This window comes from Silene latifolia, chromosome Y (genome assembly GCF_048544455.1).
Source record: "Silene latifolia isolate original U9 population chromosome Y, ASM4854445v1, whole genome shotgun sequence".
Classification (NCBI taxonomy): Eukaryota; Viridiplantae; Streptophyta; class Magnoliopsida; order Caryophyllales; family Caryophyllaceae; genus Silene; species Silene latifolia.
Window position 1 is genome coordinate 314677061 of NC_133538.1, and position 16163 is coordinate 314693223.

Sequence of the window (16163 nt, forward strand, 5' to 3'; positions counted from 1 at the left end):
ATCTGTCAGAATTGTGAATGGAAACACTTGTTATATCATATACAAGTGAAAGTTTATGGAAGGCTTGCGTTCTAGATATTAAAGAGCTAATGAATCTGCTCATTTTTTGATATGTGAAATGGTAAAAAGTAAACTTTCAGATTTCTTCACAAAAAGCGTGACTATTAACACGACTGTTGCACATGTTTTTCATGAAAATCGTACACATTAGTATTAATTGTGAAAAAACGCAGCGTAACATATTAATAAACAAAGATTCGCGAACTTAAGTTACATAGACAAAATCCTAATATTGTATGACATCTAATTATCTATTACCTGATGATTTCATTAGACACGATTGATTTCAATAGTCACAAATGATATTGTAGGACACTAAAAAAAAAAGGTTGTTGGTGGGTTGTTAAAGAATATAGTATTGGTATGGTATCACAATTGATGTTGTGGTACACATGTTAACACGATTGATGCACATGTTATACATGATGAGCGTGTATATTAACACGATTGATGCACATGTTATACATGATAAACGTACTTAGTAATTAAAGAGGTTGCCCGATTCCTAGCCCATTGCCACATAGACACCACCATTTGTCTAAACACAGACAGACGGTATGGGATGCATATCCTACATATTATCCACAAAAAGTAGATGCCCTTCCATTACAAACGGTCAAAGCTATCATGATTCCATATCCAACGGGATGCCACAAATGAAAACAACATGAACCAAAGGCGTTTCAAAAGACGCCTTGTACTTAGAAAACCAGATACACAAATAACGTAAAGGTAGTTAATACAATGCAACAAAACCCCAATTACACCATCACAAAGTCCATAAGATGTACATGACGTTTACTAAGCCTACATGTCAGCCACAATCCTGCCAAACGCAAAGCCGCTCCCATGACTTTTAGTAAGCCTACATATCACACATGAGAAAAAAAACAATGTAAACCTTGCACTTGTACAGATGTGATCAGTTAAAACTAACGATAAAGACAAAATGAAAAATGAGATTTATTTTGAATACCTTATGATTGTTCTCCTGCCAACGTAACAATTTGAGCGCGACGTCCTTCCTAAATCCAGCCAACGCCTTGAAGTTGCTTTTGTCTTCCCACAGACCTCGGTTGCGGCCAACTTCTAACCATTTGAGGACATGAACGCCGCAATCAAACCTTCACCAAACAAAACTAGAATAAGTACCAACACAGGCGGCCTTACTTTATCATCCGTGCACAAGACACCCCATGTCCAGCATACAAAAATCAAATAAAAACATGGGACATATCGTCGCGACGCACATACTGCATTAAATGTACCTAACAACTGACCTAGTGTGACATACTCAGCTGATAAGTAAATTAAAAAAGATGAGTACTTACAGATTTTGCTGCTGAGGAACAGTCAGAGTCGAAAACTTAGCTAGAGGCACCCCTACAAGATGCTTGTAGCCTTTGGACCGGCATAAGATCTGGAAGACATTAGTAACCTAAAACAAAATGATACATTGAACCTATTAGTCATGAATCCTCAAGGAAAGCATCATCTGAACGAGAACAATTATAATATTTTTAAAAATATACCACTTCCGCAGCAAGTTCAGTGTCAGCCCGGATATCCTTAGGACGTAGTGAGTTCAGAATATAGTTCGTCTTCATCTCCAGATCACACACAATAAGAAACCAGTGTTCATTATCAATGATGGGTATAAAAACCATTGACAAAAATAAAAAGACGTATGGTATGAATGAAATGGGTTTGATCTTCATAAACGAAAAAAATACAGTGTGATACATATCTACAGGTTAGAAAAACAGAACAATATACTTACGGCTTTCACACACATCCCATCTGTAGGCATATATGATGTTTTGATGTAATTGCGACCAAGATTTTTATCTCGTTGAGGATTGAGATGCTAGAATAGACAAACATATCGATTATTAAGACAAACATTCAAATTGATAATATTAAGTGAATCACGGATGAGAAGGGTAACACTCACACGTGCAGTAGATGGGATATACAACAAATCTGGCTTTAGCATAGTTGAATAGATCCCGAACATATCGATCACCTAAAATTGAAAAAACGAGTGTTGTTCTATACTACATAAAAATAGAAATAAACACGTATGAAAATTAAGTAGTCACCATACCATATCCGCAACCCACTTCCGGGGTTTCAAAGAGCACATGCCTTCCTTTGTTACTTGACCAAAGCTTGTCTCGACGACTACGTCACTACAAAAATAACGTATACACCAACGAAAAAAAGCTTATTATGTGCTACTTCTAACAACACATATAAAGTTGACAAGGTAAACATACTAAAAAGGATGAAACATTACTCTTTAGCTGATTCTCCCGCACGTATAAGGAACACGTAGTCTAACAAAGTGCGTATCGATATTCCACTTCTTTTACAGCCGCTTGTTTCCTTTAAAAAACGAAAAAGGACAATATATTTAGTAAGGTTAACGATCACTTGCAAACAAAAAAGAAAACAAAAAAAAAAAAAAAAAAAGAAAAAGAAAAAAATGGGTGCTTGCCCAGATTTGACGTTGAGACGCTTCGCAGCCATCAACACTTGTTTTGATAATTCGTTCTGAGGACACGACAAAACCGCAAAACAGTACTTCATCTTCTGTTTAAGAAGGATCTTGCCAATTGCAGCCCCTGATCTAGACTGGATGGTTCAATATGTGAAACAATTGTTAATGAGAAAGTTGTGATTGCTTATTTACTAAACGTACATAGCCAAAAAAAAGGACGTATCTTACATTTGTGAACTGAGATTTGAGCAATTGGCGGGACCCCGTATATGTCTCCATGTAACACATCAGATAAATGCCATCATCAACGACGTCAATCACATGCGTTTTGGGGACGAATTCTTCACATGAGAAAAACTGGACTGTCTTAAATCTGGATGATTTGGAGATCATGTCACATCGAACAAAATCCCTCTGAAAAAAGTCAGATTACAATCAGAAACGTCAACGGAGTGAGAAAACTAAATTAAACGTTTGACAAAGTGAACTGGTGTGCGCAAAAATCATATTCTCACCACCATGCGAACAGAATCAGAGAAGTCCACTGATTTAGGAAGCATAGGATGAATGACTTCAATCTTTCGGGACACCATGTTAACACAGACCAGATGCGGCTCACGGAGTGTAAAAGGGAACAGCATCTGGTTTTGAAACACATATATTAACCTTAGTAGAAACCTAAACAGGACAAAACTGACAAATGATACTAAAAATAAAAAAATACAGATGCTGAAAGCTCACCAATTTGACGTTCTCGTATTCGGTAATATCTTCACATTTAATTCCCTGAAGTTAAACATATTTAACAACCAAAATAAAGTCAGGTAGGACGATAGCAAGAATATCTATATAGGAAAACATAACATTGATTAAAACTGAAGGTTAAAACAAACATAAATCAATCATAGGGAAACTTACATTATGAGTCACAAAAGCGTATAAACGCAAAGGGGATGAGGCAGCTTTTAACTCCTCTCGCTTGTTCAATAGATTAGCCCATGCATTTATCACATTTGTAGAAATCTTTGTGTCTGAGATAAAGGACACTAAATCGTACCTTCTTAGCTGGAACAAACGATTCTGAACAATACCTCGTGAAAATAACAAGACAAATCGAAAAGCAAAGACAAAAAATATAGATACGTTCTGATATATTAACGAATTACCCCACAAACTGATCACGATTAAACATTTAACTTGAGATTGAAATAGGTTGTAAAAAAAAGATTATAAATACCTTTCATCGATCCTTCCTCAAAAACCAAGTCGAAACATCTTTCTCCTATTGGCTCAATTCAGAAAACATAGATATATTCCTTTGAATAAAAGGTGACTTGTATACGTTTGGAACAACTACACCTCTCTTGGTCTCTATGTTAGCAAGATGGTGGACTACGTGAACCGATTCAACAGTTCATTAGGACAATCGGGAGAAGCAACAGTGCATTAGGAGCAAGCGTGACGGGGGGAAACAACGATTGCGAAGGACAGGTCAGGAGAACCACCATTGGGCTGCGATTTATCTTGAGATTGAAATAGATTGAAGGTTGGGAACTCAGGGGAGCAACTCGTCTTTTCTTTGGTACAGTACATCCACCGGATCCTTGTTGAACGCATTACCCAACGCGATGGCGCCGCCACAAAGGTAGGATCGTTCCAACAAGGATCGTCATTGCTGCCTTCTGGTGTAGATGGAACACGACCGCCATGAACCGCAGAGGCTGACCTACCCCCTGTAGTAGACGTATCCTTAACAGTGTGTGAATCTGCTCCCGAACCCGGCGGCGGCGCAGATTCATCGATGCGCTTGTCACGCCACCAACAACCGGGTCACCCCGTCCGCGATCCACTTTTGTCCCAACCTCATCTTCGGTACACCAGGTGGTGTTAATCGGAAACCCCTAGTAGAGAGTCTGCCATGGCGGACAAATGACAAACAACTGCAGAATTCGGCATTATACGCTTGCAGCGTATTAATAGAATCTGCGAAATTAAAAATGCGAGCAAGGGCTTTTCTTTGTGCTTGCCAGCGTTTCAATGCAAGAACTGACGTGTGATCTGTTGGCATCGTGCCCATCATGTCCATTGTTGTCAGCCGCGTCATCTTCGTCATTACCAACAATATCATCATCCTCAGACACAACATCAGGTGCTGTTCTGCCACGGCTCTCCACATACCCAGGACCAAAGCAATCTGGGTGCTTTACCAACTGTGAATCAATGAAACCAGAACCAAACCGATGAGCTTCCCTTTTTTCTCTAGATATTCGCAAAGAAATCGCTTCCTTCGTCCATGTACATAATGTTGGGAACACCCGCGTAACTGATCTAGCCTTAAAAACCGACCTATCGAGGTAAATGAAAATTAAAACCATGATAGGACCTTTATAGATCTTCTTACAGCTCCCATTGGCCTCCTTCTCCTTATCATCTCTCCACTGTTCAACACTTGCAATTAAGTTTCTTCGGGTAAAATCGCACCATCTCAGTTTTGGAATCAAGGAGACATCACTCAAACACTTGAGTATTCGCACACTTGGAACACTTCCCTTAATTCCCATAAGAAACGCAGACACAACATATACGATAAAATTTCTCTTGAAATCATCCCCACCTTGTCTCTCGTTTCGCCATCTTATTCAATAGGTGGGTGTAGGTAACTTTGTCAACACCCTCAAACCGAGACTTCCATGCAAAGAACCATCTCTACAAACACCTCGGTCTGATCAAAACGAGTGGCTTGCACTATTTCTACCTCACCCATAGGTAACCCTGTGGCAAGATGAACATCTTCATCCCGAATAGGCAACTGGTTGTTTAATAGGGAAGACGTGAATGGATCAAATCCGGAGACAAGCCAGTGTGCTAACTGCCCGGGAAGCATATCCGTTTTAAGGCACAGTATACCGCCAAAGCCCATCTCTTGAATATCTGAGATTTGATTGTCGAAGAGGCCACTATTGATGAAATTTAAAAGACCACTAGGACTCATCCTTGTTTTCAATACCGGAAAATCTTCGGAAGGATCACATCCAGCTTGTTGCATACTTGTGACAGGGACTGCTCGATGTCTGCTTGTCCCTTCTCCATCTAGTGCCGATGTTTCTAAACGTGTTCTCTTCATAATGACACATGTTATCATAAAAAATGTAGATGTCAAATGTAATCAATGTACCTAAATAACAACAAATGCGTATGGACATATGTGATAAACTGAACCTATATCTCACAGTGCAAAACACATAGTAACCTCATTGTAAAGGATCAAGCGAAACAAAAATAAGCCATGAAAAAAGGTTTCCAGAAACAATATGCATAGGTACATTTATACACACAACATAAACTAAAAGACGTATCCAGCAACTCATTCAACGTACATATAACCCGTAATGACTTACATAACCGGCACATAACCCAATAAATGAACAAAACTCACATCAACACACAAACAATCCATGAAAAAAAAACTCTCCCTACATACCAAGGGCATCACAGATACGTTAAAGCGGGAAAAAATAAAATGCAAAACAAATGAAGATGTGGTCCCCCTCTTGAAAAGGGCACTGATGTAGTCATTGTTATTAAACTCAAAAATAACATACGTATGGGCTAAATAGACGTGATTAACGAGTATTAAAGTGCACCTACACCCTAAACTACACATTAAGTGTAAAACACCAACTGAAACACACAACAAAACAAAAACAAATAAATAAAATAATACAAACAGTCAAAAAAATCATATACCGCACACACAAACTTATTCCAAGCATACAAAAATGCCACAAATACGTAGGACATATCAGAAAGACAAACAAACCACATGAATGTACCTATGAACTGACAATGTGTGACTGATAACAGTTCTGACGTACCTAGCTGATACGGTACCATTAAAACGTATGAAAAAGGCAGATAACACACACACAAGCTTAACTCTGAAGTAAACACAAGGACATAACGTGGAAAACACACATAAAATTAGCTCAACAAGAAAAAACAACAACTAGAAGGTTGTAAACAACACAAATCTCAGAAAGAAAAACATCAAAACTTCAATCGTGTTAAACTTAGAGGGCTAAACAGCAAAACAAGGAGGAAAAAAATGTAAAATCAAACAAATAAAGTAGGGAAAATGTAATACCTAGTTGAGAATACACCAAGACGACGATGCTCTTAAGTTGAAACAGAACAAAAACCTGCATGCAACCGAACGGAAGTAAGTATCAAATAAAATCAATGAATAAGCCGAACATAAACAAAAACATACCTAAAATTAATCACGACAGTAATAACAAATACCTAATTAACAGATTCTCAACCGTAACGCAGATAAACCTGCATTGATGATTTCGAAAGACAACAACGAAGTTAGATTCAGCTTATCAAAGGATAATTCAGCTTAATAAAAGAAATTATCGAAGAAATAGGCATAAACAACTACAAGTTGAAGATCAAAACATACCAGAATACTTGCGAATTTTATAGAAAATAGAGCGATTAAGTAGAGCAGAACGTGAAAACGGCAGTCGAATGATAATCAATCATCATTATCAACAATTAATCCACCGCAAATTGACGAACAACTGATTTAGGGAAGAAATTAGGGTAAACCTGCATTAATAATTTCGAAAGACAAATACGAAGTTAGATTCAGCTTATTAAAGGATAACTCAGCTTAATAAAACAAAAAAACGAAGAAATAGACATTAACAACTAAAAGTTGAAGATCAAATCATACCGAATTAATTGCGAAATCCATGGAAATACAGCGATTAAAGGAATTAGAACGAGAAAACGGCAAATGAATGATAATCATTCATCGTTATCAACAAGTAATGCACCGGAAATTGATGACGAAATGATTTGGGGAAGAAATTAGGGTTTATGGTGATTTGGGGGAAAAATGTAGAGAGAAGAGCGAAACAGAAAAAATGAGAGGAGAGAGAAGGAAATGATAAAATCTCACAAATATATATGAACCGCGTAAAATTAAAAAAGTAACAAAACCGTATAATAACTGTTATAAAATCCTACTATCGTAGGTCGTTCTCACCGTTTGCACCGAGTGATCGTTCTCACCGGATCCTAAATCTATATATATATATACATATATATATATATATATATACATATATATATACATATACATATACATATATACATATACATATACATATATACATATACATATACATATATACATATACATATACATATATATATATACATATATATATATATATATATATATATATATATATATATATATATATATAGGCGGGATTTCGTGAGTTTGCTTCTTACGGTGAGTTGTGAGTTTAGAAAATCTCAGCCACTAGATCAAAGGAAACCAAGGGCCGAGATCAGCTGACACGTCAAAAAAAAAAAAAGAAAAGGGAAATTACAGAAAATACAAAAGCAGCTGAAAACTAAACTAACGACTTCATTCACACGATATTCTTTCTTTCTCTACATCTCTCTTCAAAATCAAAACCTAAAAAAACACGAGGAATTGCAGGCAGACAAATCTTCTGATCGAAAACCTAATACGATTACCGAAATCAAGCTTCAAACGAATTACAGGTAAACGATTTTTCGAACTTAATGACGAATTCGTTGATTTTTATTATATTGAATCATTGATTCACATGCATGTGTTCTGATTAAAACAAAATAATGTAAAATTTGTTGATTTTAATTGAATTGAATCGTTGATTTTACTGTTTCTGGTATAAAAGATGGACAACGAGACTAATAACAATTCTAGCGAAGAAATCAACTCCACAGTAAATATGGAAACAGGTAATAATGATTGTTATCTGTTTCTCAGCTGTTGTTTATTATACTCTTATTGATTCTTATCTATTTCTCAGCTGTTATTCTGATATTATTGTATTGTCTGGCTTGTATTAGAGTAGCATAAGAGTACTATTATTCTGATATTATTGTACTATTATTGTAATAGTACAATTACATGATGATATTATTGTACTGTTATTCTGATATTATTGTACTATTATTGTGATATTGATGTGCAGTAGCATGAAAATATATGGCTTATAAGAAAGTAGCGTAAGAATAACATATTTAGTATTATTGTGATGTTATTCATTGTCGTCTGTTTTCCAGCTGCTGTTATCATACTGTTATTCTCATATTACTGCAATGTTGATCATTCCCCCATGCTACTGTTATTGTGATGTTATTGTCATTTTATTGTCCTCTGACTGAACTACTTATAATCATTTGATGTCCCAGATATTTCTACTGTCTCTATTGTTGGGGAAAATGCAATTGTAAATATTGGTGATTCTTCAAATAACAATATATTCACGAGCCTAACTTGTTCAGATGAAGAAGACGATGAGTTTGTTCCAACTCTTCATTACAGCAGTACACCCGGGGTACTGAACAGTGGGTAAGAACTGTTGAGAGTGATTTTACGCCAAAGCGTGCCATGTTCTTTCTTACCTTGGAGGATGGAATACAGTTCTATAACATATATGCATTGGCTTGTGGATTTGATGTGAGAAAGTACACAAATGCGCAAGTAAAGGGGGGCGTGAACGTAAAATCACTAGTCTGTAACAGACAGGGGTATAGAGATATGAAAAGGAAACTCCATCTTGAATCAAACAATCAGAAAGCTGGTAATGCGAGTACAACAGAGAAGAAAGAGCGAAAAACTAAACAACCAAAGAAGCATGCTCTGACAAGGTGTGGCTGCAAGGCACACATGAGGTTAAGAACCTGTCCAAAAATAGACGACAGACCGGCTGGGTATTGTGGACGTCTTTATAGACGTTCACAATCACTCTCTTTACTCTGTCAAAAATAGTGAATTCCAAAAGCTGTCAAGGGACGTCCATGATTACATTAAGAGGACCATTATTGATCATACTTAGCTAAACATAGGTCCAACATTAAGGTTAAGAATTCTCAAGGAATACTCAACTGGTTATCAGAATATCAGTGCCTCTTTGCTAGACTTCAAAAACTTCAAACGAAATATCAAGTGTTACATTAGGGATAAGGATGCCAAAATGTTCATTGGGCATTTCAAAATGCTTGCTGAAGCAAAGGGGTTCAATTTTTCTTATGACGAGGATGAGAACAAATGTTTGACGAAGGCTATCTGGGTTGATAAGGAATGCATAAAAAACTACAAATTATATGGAGACACGATCTCGTTTGACCCTACTTATGGGACAAACAAATATTTCATGGTGTTTACTCCGTTCAAGGGAGTAGACCACAACAAGAAAACAGTGACATTTGCGGCTGGATTACTTGAATTTGAGAGCCAGGAATCATTTGAATGGATTTTTACAAAATTTCTGGAAGCAATGGGGCAGCAGCAACCGCAGTGTATACTAACCGACCAATGGCCAGGAATTAAAAAGGCATGCCCAAACGTTTTAAAGAATTCTGTGCACAAGTACTGCATGTGGCATATCATGCAGAAACTGCCTGAGAAGGTGGGAAGAGCAATCTGCAACAACACGGATTTTATGACAGACATAAATGTTGTTGTTTGGGATGTTGACTTAGAACCAGAAGAATTTGAACAAAACTGGGAAACCGTTATTGAAGCACATGGTATGCAAAATAACCGCTGGTTGAAGTACGTATTCTCAATCAGACAAAAGTGGATACCGGCTTACTTTCGTGATCTACCTCTAGGTTGTTTGCTGAGGATAACCCAGAGATCTGAAAGTTCAAACAGCTATTTCAAACTGTTTGAAAGCCACTTTAGAACCCTTATCGAGTTCTGGATGAGGTACAATTCTGCAATAGAACAACAAAGGCATTCACAAAGGCGAATGGACACTGCCAACGAGCATAGCATGCTCGAGAAAGTAGGACCAATGAAGGTAGAGATGCATGCGTCACTTGTGTACACACATCCTATCTTTACAGACTTTCAGAAGGAAGTCAAACATGCGATATGCAGCATGGGGGTAGGGGGTTTGACAACAGTAGGGACAGTGGAGTACCATGATGTTCGTGATGGACTGAAGCACAGAAACTTCTGAGTGGAATTTAGCATCCAAACTAACGAGAGCAAATATGCATATAAGCTGTTTTAGAGGCATGGCATTGCCTGTCGACATATACTGTGGGTGTGGAATGGTAGGCAGGTATACAAGATACCTGAGCCTTATGTCCTTGCTCGATGGGCAAAGAAATCCTACAGACCAATTGTCCAAGATAAAACTGAAAACGTCTTAGCAGACATTGACGAAGCTGACATCAAGAAAGCTGAGATGTCAAAGGTTTTGTCTGAGATTTATGCAACTGTCAGGGTGATGGACATTTATGTTACGGTTAAACAGATGAAGCAACTGCAGAAAACCCTAACAGTTCAGGGAGAACATCACAGGCCCAATTGAACCGAAAACTAAAAGCCAGGAAATCGAGGATCTTCTTGGCATCACAGCTTCAAATGATATTGACCTTCGACCGCCAAACAAGGCCAAGAATAAGGGAAGTGGCAAAAGATTGAGGTCATTGAAAGAAAAGGCCAAGAGCAAGCCAGAAAAGAGGAAGCGAAGATGCGGTAACTGCAAGAAGTGGGTAAACCACAACAGTAGAACTTGTAATCTTCCTTTTGCTGAAAGTCCCTCTTCTCATGACGATGATGAAGAAGAATCAGAAACTGAAGAGGTATGAATCTGCATTATTATTCTCTTATTATTCTAATGTTATCCTGTTATTATGCTGTTATTCCCCTATTATTATGGTGTTACTCTGTTATTCTGCTGCTGTTCTGTTATTCTACTGTTATTCTGCTATTAATGTGTTGTTATTTTGCTCTAATTATTACGTTACCACAATGACAAATAGTAAAGTAAAAATTGTAGGAATATGAATCAGATGCATGAACTGAGAAAGACACAAGAGACGCAAAAGACAAGGGCCATGATGAAGACCTCGCCTAAATGTCAAAGACTTTTACTATTTGTCATTGTTTGAATTATATTTTATCCTAAAATGTTACTAGATAATAAAGTGAGACCTACATTATATGAGAATTATTTCTAGTTAATTTACTTTTTTTTTTAAATCGTATCTGATTGTCTTCCACAAACCAACCATAAATAAAACTCCATTTAACACTACAATAATAGTTGAATAACAGATTAGTATTATTAATTAAAGGCAGTTAGACTTTTCAGTTTTCACAACAGTTACCTAATCTAATCTAATTAGAAAAAAAATGATTGTATCTCACAAACACTTATAAATACTTCCATTGGGAAAAAAAACGCAGACTGAACATTTCATTCCAAAAAATCTCTTTATCTCCTTTGCAAAATGTAATTTCTTATCTTTCTATTTTTATTTTTCTTTGGTTACACTATATTGGATACTACAAAAAGGTAATTTTCTTTCTTCTTCTTTGCTTTTAGTTGAAATATTTTGAACATCTTTTTATAATGCAAAAAGGTTCATACTTCCCATGGTGCAGAATGAGTGACGTAACTGACGATAACCGAAGGTCTCCAACAAGGGAGGAAATCGATGAAGCAAAACAGAAAATAGAGTCACTTTTAATAGAGTTGATCGATACACGAACAAATGTAGAGGCAGCAGAAAACTGTGAAGAGGCCTTAATAACAGAGCTCGAAGACGTTAGAGGACAATTGAAGGTTGCTGAACTTCACAATGAACGTATGCGTAGACAGTTGAAGGAAAAGAAAAATAGGAACTACACAGAAGCCGACATGGACAATCAATTCATCGCTGGTGTGAATGCTTTGCAGAAGTCTTACGCTGAAGTCTATCATTCAATCTCTGACAATTGGACACCAGTTCAGAAAGCCATGGAACTTATGGATGGATTAAAAAACCCTTTTAAGGATGAGTTAATGGAAGTTGAGAGCATTGTACAAGGACCTGCGCGCAGGTGTCAGGGAACAGAATAAAGATATAAAAATCTATCCATGATGGTCCAGGGTTCTTGCTTTAAAATATTTGTTGCTTCAAAAATAATGTTTTTAATATCTTAGAACGTTGATGTTTATTGTGTAATTACTATGCTCCAAATTATTGTTTATATGTAATGTTTAACTACTATTTGCAGAATAACATTGGAATAACAGAAGTCCTTATCAGAATAATAGTGCAATAACACTAGAATCATGGTGGAATAACAATAGAATTACTGTAGAGTACGACCGCCATTTACAGTTGAATAGAAAATGGATAGTGTTTGAACAAAGTAAAAGTAATATGAAAACTGAATTAAATTAGAATAACACTGGAATAACAGTAGAATAATAGGGGAGAATAACAATAGAATAAACTACTTATTATGCGGAATAATAGTGCAATAACAGCAGAATAACGGTGGAAGAACAATAGAATTACAGTTGAATAGAAATGGATAGTGTCTGTAGAAAGCAAAAGTAATAGAAAAATTTAATTAAAGTAGAATAACAGTGGAATAAGTGTAGACTAATAGTGCAATAACAACAGAATAACTGCTCATTATGCGAAATAATACTACAATAACAGTAGACTAATAAGGGAATTAGAATAGAAATGCATAGTGTTTGAACAAAGTAAAAGTAACATGAAAACTGAATTAAATTAGAATAACACTGGAATAACAGTAGAATAATAGGGGAATAACAGCAGAATAAACTACTTATTATGCGGAATAATAGTGCAATAACAGCAGAATAACGGTGGAATAACAATAGAATTACAGTTGAGAAAAAACCGCCATTTACAGTTGAATAGAAATGGATAGTGTTTGTAAAAAGCAAAAGTAATAGGAAAGCTTAATTAAAGTAGAATAACAGTGGAATAAGTGTAGACTAATAGTGCAATAACAATAGAATAACTGCTCATTATGCGGAATAATAGTGCAATAACAGCAGAGTAATGGTAGAATAATAGTGGACTAAAAGCAGTCTAAACGACTGCATTTGCACTTGAATAAAAATGAATAATTTTAACAAAATAATGTTGGACTAACAGTGGAATAACAACAGAATAAACTAGTCCTTATGTAGAATAATACTGCATTAATAGCAGAATAATGGGGGAATAACAGTGCAGTAAAAGCAGTCTAGACTACTGCATTTTGAGTTGAATAATAATGGATAGTGTTAACAAAATAAAACTAACATGAAAGCTGAATTAAAAGTAGAATAACAGCAGTATAAACTACTACTTATATAGAATAATAGTGCCATAACAGCACAATAATGGTTTAACAAACAGTTGACACTAGTAAAGCACAACACCAGCTTCATAAAAGTGCGGTAAAATTAACTTAAGAAAAACCATAACACTACTTCAGTACGAGATGCAAAAATTACATATCAAATACTTAATCTGAGTCTACTGGATACACAACAGTCAACGGTACAGCATTCACTACGGCGCCTGAATCTTCACTTGTACCAGAAGATTTGGGTTTCAACTTGTTCTTAGCTGACGCCAATCCCAAGGTCTTAGGCCTCTGATTATCACAAGACTGCACCTTATCAAGGACTAACTGCCTATAGGCATTGATATCAGCCAAAATCAAAGAAGCCGATATTTCTACCCAATAGCTTCGACGAGCTACCTTGCTGTGAAGATTGGACTCAAATACGCTGCGACCATATTCAGCCATTGTATACAACAAGAAACAGCTAGACTCGGTATCCAGCGATTCCTTCTTTTTCCATCTAAATTGCACATCCACGACTTCAAAGTTGCGATAATCTTTAGCCTTCAAAACATTATTAGACTCCAAAAACACATGCATATGGTTTGCCACAATCTCTGCCAGTCTTCTGTAGTCGGATAAATTTTTGCCCTCATTGGACGTGTTGTCCCAAAAATCAATAGTTTCATTGATAAAGTTGATGCAGAAACAAGAGTAGTGATCATTGTATTGAATAGGCACAAACACAAGTTCAGAGTTTAGTCGACATCTTCCTTTGCAGGACTGTAAAAAAATATTCCAAAATTGCAACAGCCTTTTACCCGAACCGTCAACAGGGCTTGAGGAATCAAAGTTTTCTAACAATGAAAAAAGAGCATCCTCCTAAAAAGAAAGCATAAACAACAAAAAATAGTGCACAAGTGTTAAAAATATATCACTACTTATGAGTAAATTGTTGGGAAATGTGTCCTCAACAATAGTGCGATCACATGATTTAAATATCATTATTAAATCTCATACCAAGAATACGAAAGGGATGATACATTACATATATAGTCAACTGGTCCACACATATCGGTAATGATTGGCTGGCTAGAGTTTGACATTACTGTCGTGCGACGGTGATGATCAGTTGATCCCTTGAGGTCACACCTAAAGGACGATTCCCTTAATTGGTATAGCGATACAGATTAATTAATTCCTTAAAATTGAAAAATTCAATTTGTGAGAGAGAATATTTATATCTTATTATAATGGGATTAAATAAGATTCATTTTAGTAATTAAAAGGCTTTATTACTAAAATTGATTATTGTTTGAGAAACAATAGAGATAAGAATGAATGGTTCAATATAATTACAAGATGTTGTGGATTATAATTAAATGACCCATTTTATTTATATGATCAAGTATCACTAGTCAATTTGTTGAATGTAATTTAATTAATTTATAAAATGATATTTATGTGATAAATATGCATTAAATTAATTAATAAAATGTAACATAATACATGAGACATATTGTGTGACAAATGACAAAATTGACAAAAATAAAATGGTAGTCCATTTTACATAAATGGACCGAAATATTGGGTGGTGGAAGGTGTTAGTGGGTGATATTATTTTATGTGATAATGTTTAAATAATAACACCTACATAATGTAGCCTTACACACCTACATATTTTGATAAGAGAAAAAGCATAAAGGAGATTCCTTTTTGGCCTATTCTTGTGGCCTTACACGGTTGCATGCATAAAATAGGAGGACTTTTGTTCTCATTTTTGTTGCTCATTCATTCACACTCTACCATTCAAAACACATGCAAAAGTTCATGAATTATTCTCTCTTTAATCTTCATCAAAAAGGATGAATTTTTGATTCAAATTTGTTCAAAAGATTACTAAAATTATCAATGTAATATATGAGTATTAGTATTCAATTTTAAGGTAAACCACAATATAAATATCTAGTACATATTAGTTTGTGGGTTTAAGGGATAGTCTTGGGTGCTACTAATTGGAGGGCTTCTATTTTGAGGTCATGTATGTTCATCCAATATTGGAAAGCTGAAGAACTAACAAGAAGGAGATCTTGTTGGTGCCCATTTAACCGAAATTCATATGGTGAGAAAATGATTTCTTCACTTATTTATTTTAGTTTGCATGCATAAGATTTGTAATTTATTTTATGACTAAATAAATTTGAAATATATAAGAATATGTTTAGTAATAAGATATAGATTTCCTACAATCGGTATCAAGAGCCATGGTTGTTTGCATGCAAATCGATTAAAAGTTTTTCCGAGTTTTAAAGATTAACATATAAAACTTGTATAATTTGTGTTATTATGATATATCACAAAATTAATTTTTGCATGTTAAATTTTCTGATCCTAAAATGTATTTAGGATATTTTGGTTAATTTGTGGATT

At 35.6% G+C, this 16163-nt stretch overlaps 2 protein-coding genes and 1 long non-coding RNA gene across 3 annotated transcripts; 1 reads left to right on the plus strand and 2 right to left on the minus strand.

Moving 5' to 3' along the window:
* Positions 1–916: 916 nt before the first annotated feature.
* On the minus strand, positions 917–1727 carry LOC141631226 (uncharacterized). The gene is made up of 4 exons (XM_074443926.1): positions 1593–1727; positions 1392–1498; positions 1037–1184; positions 917–925 (listed from the first exon to the last, which is right to left on the minus strand). Exons 1-4 carry the CDS (start codon positions 1725–1727, stop codon positions 917–919), a joined length of 399 nt encoding a protein of 132 aa, XP_074300027.1.
* A 128-nt stretch (positions 1728–1855) lies between these two features.
* On the minus strand, positions 1856–2404 carry LOC141634332 (uncharacterized). The gene is made up of 4 exons (XR_012539054.1): positions 2360–2404; positions 2168–2252; positions 2015–2086; positions 1856–1927 (listed from the first exon to the last, which is right to left on the minus strand). It is a non-coding gene; the product is annotated as an uncharacterized LOC141634332 (long non-coding RNA).
* A 5900-nt stretch (positions 2405–8304) lies between these two features.
* LOC141631227 (protein FAR1-RELATED SEQUENCE 5-like) lies at positions 8305–11239 on the plus strand. Its single transcript, XM_074443927.1, has 7 exons — positions 8305–8368; positions 8825–8970; positions 9057–9283; positions 9495–9705; positions 9811–10569; positions 10708–10872; positions 10931–11239. Exons 1-7 carry the CDS (start codon positions 8305–8307, stop codon positions 11237–11239), a joined length of 1881 nt encoding a protein of 626 aa, XP_074300028.1.
* The last annotated feature ends 4924 nt before the right edge of the window (positions 11240–16163 follow it).

Excerpts from the sequence above, each read along its gene's own strand:
- LOC141631227 (XM_074443927.1), top strand. The coding sequence starts at position 8,305 with ATGGACAACGAGACTAATAACAATTCTAGCGAAGAAATCAACTCCACA. Across the intron at positions 8,369-8,824 it reads CACAGTAAATATGGAAACAG|ATATTTCTACTGTCTCTATT; the intron begins GTAATAATGATT and ends TTGATGTCCCAG. Across the intron at positions 9,284-9,494 it reads AAGAAGCATGCTCTGACAAG|GTTAAGAATTCTCAAGGAAT; the intron begins GTGTGGCTGCAA and ends TCCAACATTAAG.
- LOC141631226 (XM_074443926.1), bottom strand. The coding sequence starts at position 1,727 with ATGGTTTTTATACCCATCATTGATAATGAACACTGGTTTCTTATTGTG. Across the intron at positions 1,499-1,592 it reads CTGAACTTGCTGCGGAAGTG|GTTACTAATGTCTTCCAGAT; the intron begins GTATATTTTTAA and ends ATTTTGTTTTAG. Across the intron at positions 1,185-1,391 it reads GTTCCTCAGCAGCAAAATCT|GTTTGATTGCGGCGTTCATG; the intron begins GTAAGTACTCAT and ends TGTTTGGTGAAG.